This window comes from Pteropus vampyrus, unplaced genomic scaffold (genome assembly GCF_000151845.1).
Source record: "Pteropus vampyrus isolate Shadow unplaced genomic scaffold, Pvam_2.0 Scaffold29, whole genome shotgun sequence".
In the NCBI taxonomy this organism is placed as follows: Eukaryota; Metazoa; Chordata; class Mammalia; order Chiroptera; family Pteropodidae; genus Pteropus; species Pteropus vampyrus.
Genome location: NW_011888810.1, coordinates 4,636,456 through 4,645,435, shown reverse-complemented (window position 1 = coordinate 4,645,435; position 8,980 = coordinate 4,636,456). Strand labels below are relative to the sequence as shown.

Sequence of the window (8,980 nt, the reverse complement as noted above, 5' to 3'; positions counted from 1 at the left end):
TTGAATTGATTTTTATGGCCTTTTAATTAACCCAATAAAAATGGCAACAACACAGCAATTTTAAGAAAATAACATAGCCAAGTATTTTTTTTTTTATAGCTAGGCATGCAATCTGTATTACACCCACATGTGGTATTTATATGGTCCAAATTATTATCTTTCGGACTTAGAATACTTAAAATTAGGATTTACTTAGAAGATTATGTTCTATATCATTCAAAAAAGGAAGAAAGCAAAGTTCTTCCCAAATTTATTTACGTGATGGAGCAATTCTGGCACCACAAAATATGGCAGGAAATTCCATTAAGTGTAATGTTCTGACCTTACCATACAGCATTTGGAGGGATTCATAGAAGGGCCAAATGAATGCAGATAGATCTCAGTTGCAGGGCTGAGTGTGCACCTCATCAACATACTTTGTAAGGTTTTCGAGGATGGTTTAGAATGCTGAGGAGTCTGTTTCAGAATCTTTAGGCCTGTGATGTAGGCCAAAGGTTTTCAGGCCCGTGATGTAGGCCAGAGGTTTTCTGCCAAAATGTTAGAAAATTCTAGAGCCTCATGAAGACACTCTGCTCACCCCTATCCCGTGGACACAGGTAAAGTCACCATTTCTTGCTGGTCCTTGCTCCTGGGCTTCCCTGCCAGCCACTTCAGTCTCCAAGGTCTCTGAGCCTTTTTTCTGTCTGAAAGAGGCCAGGTCCACTCTGGACTTTGGAGTCAGAACCAGACACAAACTTTGCTTCCCCCACTTACTAGCTGTGTGGGTCCAGGCAGGTAGCCTTACTTCTTTAAGTCACTAGTTAACTCAGCAGCAAAATAGGAATTTCACGCCTACCTCTTCATGTTGCTGCAAGGATTAAGAAGGAGGATTTGGGGAAATCACCCTGGGAGCTGTTTGGCATATAATAAGCAGGCAAGAAAGATTTGTTATTTTTTCTCTCTCTCCATCACTTTTTTTTTTTTAACTAAGTCTAGGCTTCTTTAGAAACAGAAGTCTAGAGAAATGGTCCCCTCTGCCCATTGTGTAGTCCATGTGATAGCTCAGCACCATCTTGCTGGGTCGTGTGTCCTCCCTTCCCTCTTCCTATAGTGGATCTAGGATCTGTGGGTCAGTTGTCTTCTTCTCTAAGCAGGACTAGGGCAGTTGGATATTCTTCCCCCTTCCCAGACAGTACTCTCTGTTCCAGCCTGGTCTGGTCAATTTTGGCAGGACCTCATCCAAGTATAAAAAAGCCTTTTTTTTTTTTTTTTTTCATTCATACCCTCCTCTGAGGTGATTCACAACCTTCTTCAGGATCTTTTCGCATTTAGCAACTTGGCTCCACACACAGTCCTGTCGTTCTGCCTTCTACTCATTCATCCCTCTGCTTCCGATCCCAGCTAAACCTTGTCTGAACTACTCAGATGGAGCCTAAAGTGTCCTCCCTGCTTCAGGGGTTGACTTCCTCTTTGAGTTTCTTACTGCTTGTTCACTTTAGTCTTCTATGGACTTTACTGAGCATCTCTGTGCGAAGCCAGGTACTGGGGTTGGAGACACAAAGAGGCCGACTTCTTGCCTTAAAGGGCTGGCAATTAAGAAGCCTCATCTGCTCATCGGTGTTGCTGTCTATGGTCTGCCACTGCCTGGAACCCACCCATCTTCCCTTCTCCGACCTTAATGGCTCCTATGTGTTCTTTAAGATTTAGTTGCGGTATGTGTGTGACTAACTCCCTCCCACCAAAAAAAAAAAAAAAAAATAGTCCTCTAGTCATCCATTCCCTAAGCTCCTAATGTGAATTCTCATTTTGTACTTACTTCATTGTACTATAGTTATCGATTTACATATGTGGGTCCCCCAGTCGACTATGATCTCCAAGGTCGGGATGGTCTAATATAGTTTTCTGTCCTCGGCATGAAGCAAAAGCAAAAAGAATAAGAATAAGAGCTTGGTCAATGTTTCTTTCATGACTGTGTGAATGACTCACTAATCAAATAAACAAGTGAATGATTGGATGAGTCAAGAACAGGATCCGGCCCAGAGGAGACATGTGGCTTTCTACTTGGAACTCATAAGAAGGCTCTGAGATGCCTCAGTAGTACCTGTTTCAGAGTGTCATTGGGATCACTTCAGAGTTAGTGGTTACAGCCTGGAAGAAACTCAGGGACTCATATTATCTTCTCTAAAGTCATATTATCTAGAACTTGACAGGTAAGATATGCTGGAGCAGAAAGAGTGGTCAGGATTAATACAGACAGAAATGTGCAAATCAGCTGGCTTGGATTTAATTTTTGATGGGGGGAAACAGGCCGTTGGAGAGTTTAAGAGCAGTATGGAGGAACCACTGGGGATTCTGTGCATGATCTTAGAGGAGATAACTTCATTTATCTCCTTAACTTAATTTATCTCCTTAACTTCATTTATCTCCTTAACTTATCTCCTAACTTAAATAACACTGGTTATTTAAGTTATCAGACTAAGGCACTAGTTCTCAAACATAAGCATACACCAGGACCCCTGGAGGGTTCGTTGGAATACACATCATGGGGCTTCACCTTCAGAGTTTCTGAATCAGAATGTCTGGAGTGGTGCCCAAGGATCTGCACTTTGACAGTTTTCCAGATGATGTGAAAATGCTGGTTAGGGCATCACTCTGGACCTGATAAGGGCTTTGCTAATTTCAGCTTGAGAGTTTGACTCATGGGCTCAAATTCTTGCCATATACCTTCTTTCAGTCTGAACGAAAGATTCAGGGTAGATTCTTACTTTCTGAGTATGAAAAACATCAAAGTTATTTCAATAATATGCTTTTGCCATCATTGCTTTTAAAACAGCCCTCTGAAGTGAGAAAACCAAAACTAAGGTTCTTTTATTGAGATAATTTTTTTGTGAATGTGAGTTCTGCGTCACATTTGGAAAATATGCAAAGCCTTACTCTGAATTTATTTTATTCAATCTACCTGTACTGTTTAGAGTTTCCTATATAAGTTGGATGTACCTGCCACAGATGTTGGTTTGGCAGTAATAATACTTATCTACATTAAAAAAAAAAATCCTGAAATGAAAATGTAACTTAGTCTTATTATTGTAATCTCCCCTTGCCTTTTTTACATGGATCATTTGTTTGTGAACTGGTTATTTCAGGAAGGGCTCAAAGGTAATTTCATGGTTTATAGCATTTATATTGGCGCCTTTAATGAGCAAAACATATTGTTTTCTAATACATGAAATGGGGAATTCACATATATATTATTTTCATTTCCTAATATTACATGTATATCAAGTTCAAGACATTGAGAACAACCACATAAAAAAATTATACTTCCGTACACAGGGGAAATATGAAAGTTTTGTAAGGCAAAAAATAAAAAAAAAAATTCTTTAAAAAAAATCTACATTTGCAGGCTTATGAGATGATTTTATTTTTAATGAATCCAAATGATAGCGGGGAGCTGCTGTTGTGTTTGTGCATTGTACAGCAATTCATATCTAAAAAGATGGTAACATATGGCTTTGTTATTATTTCGTTTAGGAATTGATGCACCTAAAGGAGTTTCGAGAGCTCTGGGTCTCGTTCAGACGTTGCGTGCAGCCACACAACGAGATGGGCTGGGGCCGGGGTTTCTCATCCCCAGGTTGTTAAGATTCGTTTTGACCAATTCACTTTTTTGTGGTGGTTGTTGTTGGTGGTGTTTATTAAACTCAAGAATTTTTTTTTGCATATTTGCTAATGATCCTCTTCCCTCTTTCTTATTATATTTTAGAAAGCTGCATCAGTGAGATATTTTTGGCCTCATAAAAATATGTCCTGGATTGGAAAAGAGGACAGGCTTCTTTTTCTAGCCCTGGAGTGAGGTGGCTCTGCGGCCTCCTGGTTATTTGATGTCCTGGGGAATCACTGACACCCACACACTCCCAGTCACAAGAACTTTCCCTCCCATCCAGATTGTGTTTGCTTTACTGCTCTCGCACGGAGTATGCAGCTGTGTAAACCCAGAACGCTTTCTGCACAGCTTTGATCTTTGCATGGATCAACAGTTGCCCTCACTCCTTGAACCCTGTTCCATGGCCCCTGTATTTCTTGGATTTTTTTCATTTTCTGCTAATTATGGCATTGCGTAGGAGGCCTTCCAAGAGCATCCCAGCGACTTTGGGTGGAGAATCTGGAGGGAGCACCTGAAGTCTGTCGTTTGTAGAACCTGATTAAGAAGCAATTTCTATTTGATACCCAAGAGACAGGCCATTTAGTTTCCTTCTAAGAGGCAATCTGATCATTTCAAGTAGACTGCTGGAGACTGAAAAACGTAAACATATTACTGACTGAATAAATGTTTATGGAACAAATGCAGTGTGTGTGTATGCGCGCACGCGTGTGCGTCTGTAAGTCCTGAAAAGTTCATTCCTTTCATAAACCGTGGCTTGATACTTCTGTCAGAGTTGGGCTGTTGGACTGACACAGTGTGGCATTGTTTTTATTTATTATTATCAATAAATTGGGTGCCTGTGCATGGGAGGAATATAAAAGTCATGGTGCCTGTCCTTAGAGTCTAGTATGAGGATAAGATCCTCGATTTAAAGGCTTCAAACAAAGTACGAGAAAACCCTGTGGGGATCCTGGAGAGGAGGCCATCATCTCCGTATGGGGTGGTCATAAATGGCTGACAGAGCTGGGCCATAATGCTGAGGCAGCATGTGGAGCTAATTGATGAGAAGAGGTCAAGGGCCCAGGCAAGGGCTCAAAGGTAGATGAGACTTCAGGGTTCTAGATTCAGGTTGACTTGGTTCTGAATCCTGACTCTGCCCCTTACTTCCGTGTGATCTGGGGCAATTTGCTGAATCTTGATGAGTCTCAGTTTTTTCATCTTTAAAATGGGATTCATGATGGTCTCTGCCTTGTAGATCATGAGAATGAAACAAGACCATCCATGCAGCTGTTTAACACTGTCTCTGTGACAGTAGTCAATGTTAGCTGACTACACTATTATTGCTACACTGCAACTGTTCTTCTTAACCTTTCTATCCTTTCTCTTATCCCTCCGCTCCCCCACCCCTTTCTTCTTTTGATAAATGTTTACACTAGAAAAGATGAACTGTGCTGGAGCCAGCATTCTGTTTTGACAGGAGCCTAGGAGTTACTCTGAGATTAGGTCAAAGACTGAGTCTCCACTATCTGGGCTAGAGCCATATCCTTATCAATGTCTCCAGAACTTAGAAGAACGACTTTCAGAAGAAAGGCTCTTGCCTGCAGGATTTTGAATGCCAGAGTGACACTCAGAGAGTGGCACAAACTGGCCATGTTGTGTGGCAGTTGACTGAAAAGTAGAAGCCGCCTTCCGCATGCCAGGAGCGAGCTCTTCCTTCCTCCGTGCCTGGTGCTTTCTCATGCTTAGTCTTAGGTACGCAGATGTTCTTGATTGCCTGAGTATAGTGAACCCTGATTGCCCACATTTATTAGTAGAAACAACCAAGGATAATGAATAATTGGGCCTGAAAGTCCAGACTAACACACAGGATCAGTTTACAGTGTTGTCCTAGTTTCTTCCGCGTCTGTTGAGCTGCAGCTGGAAATCCGGTTTCTTATCAAGCAGGTCATCAGTGTTGCAATCTAAGAACTTGGGCTAAGATTTGGGTCAGGTTGTCTCCACAGTTGTGTGGTGAGATTTGGCAGGAAACCTCTCACAGAGTCCAGGAGATAGTGGAGTCTAGAAGGCCTGGCCACAGTGTTGCTCCATCTATAGGAGAAACTTTGTGCAATACATATTGTTACTTTATTTATAAAGAACAGGGCTCAAAACAGGAAGAAGTGAGTAGAAGTTAGGAGACAGCTTTAATTTGTCCAATAATAATTGTGCAGTCTGTTCAATTTTCTTTTCTTTTGAAAAAATAATCTTCTAGAAAGTATATACATTTCGGAATAATTTCCTGGACGTCTTCATAACTTTCTTTTGATCTTTTTTCCTTTTTTTTTTTTTTTACATCTCTAAATAATAGTTCCTCGTGCAATGGCATTACTAACATCTCGACTTTAGGAAATGATTCATTGCTTTATAATTTCAATTCACTAATTATTTTCAGCCATGCAATAAATTTAAATCTTTTACTATCAAGATAACATTTTTTCCTCCTGTCGCTGAAATATAATGATTGGGAACTGTTTTTAGAAGTCAACCCTTTTTGGGACAGCTGTTAGTGATTTGTCCTTTACACCAGCACATAACTTGTAGGGTGTCTGTTTCCACAATGGGAGATCCATGCTGCAAATCTATACATTTTTCCAAGTGCCCAGAATAATGCCCATTATAATAAGTGTGATAAAGAGTTTTTTTTTTGTATGACTGGGAAATAGGAGAATGTTTATTTGAAGGATGAGGCTACAAGGAAAGTAGTTTCCAAAGAAAAAAGGATGAAGGATAAAGTCAACTGCTGATGCGTCCTTTACTCTCCCGAAAATGGGCTGTGAATCAGGCAAGGCCAGTCAGTGATGCAGTATACTGTCGAGAGGAACCTTGTGATCCATGAGGGCCCTTCATCTGCCACTAACTTGCTGTTTGATTGTGGGGGAGTCACCGAGCCCCTCGGAACCTTGGTTTCCTTATCCTGAAAAAGACCCTTAAGCTGGGGACCTCAGCAGTCAGACTCCCTTCTTTAATATTAACTAGAGTAACTCTCACTTTGTCCTCACTTTCTACATAAGACTTCTTTCTAGGACATGCTTTACAAAGCATTTTTTATGGCTGTGTAGTATTCTATCATATACATACTTCATCTTCTTTATTCATTCATCTGTTGGACTTTTAGGTTGCTTCCATATTTTAGCTACTGTAAACAATGCTGTAATGAACATAAGGATACATATATCTTTTTAAATTAGTGTTTTCATATTCTTTATATAGATACCCAAAAGAGGAACTGCTGGATCATGTGGTTGTTCTAATCTTAATTTTCTGAGGAACCTCCATACTATTTTCTATTGGTCTACACCAATTTACAATCCTACCAAGGATGTTTGATGGTTCACTTTTCTCCACATCCTCTCTTTTTGATAATAGCCATTCTATCAAGTGCGAGGTGATATCTTGTGGTTTTGATTTGCATTTCCCTAATAATAAATGATATTTAACATTTTTTTCATATACCTTTTGGCAATCTGTACATTGTCAAAAATTAATTAAAACATTGAAATTCTGAAAATAACAGGTTTTAAACTATTTTGTTATGAAAATTGTCAAGCATGTAAACATTTAAACAATACTATAATAGTAAAATGGAACAACCATATGCTCACTACCTAGATTCAACAAATGCTAATGTTTTGCCATGTTTAGTATTTATTTGTTCATCCATCCATCCATCCTTCCATCCATCCATTTATTTATGCACCCACCCATCAACTGACATGCCTACCGATTAATCCTTCTACCTGTGCACCCATCCATCCTTCCATATATCCATCCAGCGACCTGTGCATCCACTCATCCATCTGCTCATCCATTCACTCATCCATCCACTCATCCATCCGCTCATCCATTCACTCATCCATCCACTCATCCATCCGCTCATCCATTCACTCATCTATCCACTCATCTATCCACTCATCCATCCACTCATCTATCCACTCATCCATCCATCCATTCATCCATCCACCCATCTATCCATCCATCCATCCATCCTTCTATATATCCATCCAATAACTTGTCTATCCACTCATCCATCCACTCATCCATTCATCCATCCGTCCATCCATCCATCCATCCATCCATCCATCCATCCATCCATCCATCCATCCATATATACATACATACCTCAATGCATCCATATATGTAAGTTGCAGACATTGACACACTTTACCCTTAAGTACTTTGTCAGGCCTCTCCTAAAACTAAAGACATTGTTCTTTATAATCTCATTTATTACTGTTATCATGTCTATGAACTTGATAATAATTCATGAATATAAAATAATATGTAGTCCATACCCAAATTTACCCAGATTCCTCAAAATGTCTTTCAAGGCTTTTTAAAGTTTTTAATGAGGCTACCGTCAGTCAAGGTTCACAAATAACATTTGCTATCTTTTTTAGTCTGTTTTAAGTGGAGTGTTTTGTTGTTTTTGCTTTTTTTGGTGGGGTGGGGGAGGTTGAGGTCATGGGGAAAGTTCCTGTCTGGATACTGTGGATACTGCCAATTTCATTTTTCAGGAACAAGGGTTTTTTTTTATATTCCAGCACTTTTGTATTATGAAGGAAACTTAATTTGTTGTGCATTTGCACTTTTGTGAATCTGGTTTCAACTTCCAACCCAGCTGACGCTGACTGTGAGAAGGATTTTTTTGGTGAAACTTGGGAGGAGAGAAAAAAAAAATATATGTTAATTAGGATTGTGGGAGTGCACTGTGTTTATCTCAGGCAGAATGAGTTCCCTGGGCTCTGTGCCACAGCCAGTAAGACAAAAAAGTTGTAGAAAGGAAGAGTCAGGTCTCAAGTTAAGAAACCAAAGCCTCCAAGTCGCAAGGGCTATTTGCCTATAATTAGAGTGCAAAAAAGACAGAGAAGTGTAGATCAGGACTGCCTCTTTCTAGTCACTGAAGCTCGTCTGGGGAACGTAGAGCACTGGGTGACAAACACCTCTTGGCCTCACAAGCTCTGTGCAGCATAGTAGAACCGCGCACTTGTCGTGCCTCTTTCGAGGTGGGGGTATTTGGCATAGCTTAGGTCACAGAGAGGGGGCTAATATGCCCCCAAGTTGGTTCGTGCGTCGAAGTAACTTACTCTAAAATTAGATGAGGTTTTTGAGTGTGTTTATCATCCACCCAGAGTCAGGAAATTTGACAGGCAAATGCATCACTTACGAAAGTTGTAGGTAGGACGAGACTTCTAATCCCAGACCTTCCTCCTGCCTCTTTGCTTCCCTTTTGACTCTTTTCTTGGCCCAGCTCAAGGACAAGCCATAGCTTTGAGTGTGACTTGCAGAGGAGAAAATTCAGTAAGATGTTCCTCTGCATCA

General features: G+C 40.4%; 1 protein-coding gene across 9 annotated transcripts in view; it reads left to right on the top strand.

Annotated features, from left to right (window-relative positions):
- The window catches only part of WWOX (WW domain containing oxidoreductase), a 791,253-nt gene that overhangs the window by 171,546 nt on the left and 610,727 nt on the right, over positions 1-8,980 (top strand). Inside the window, exon 6 of one of the 9 annotated variants that reach the window (XM_023528571.1) lies at positions 3,743-4,322. The exons of the other annotated variants lie outside the window; for them this stretch is intronic. Coding sequence (XP_023384339.1) covers positions 3,743-3,832 — 90 coding nt within the window. The 3' untranslated portion in view covers positions 3,833-4,322. Of the gene's footprint in view, positions 1-3,742; positions 4,323-8,980 lie in introns of those variants that run through there. 9 annotated transcript variants of the gene reach the window in all.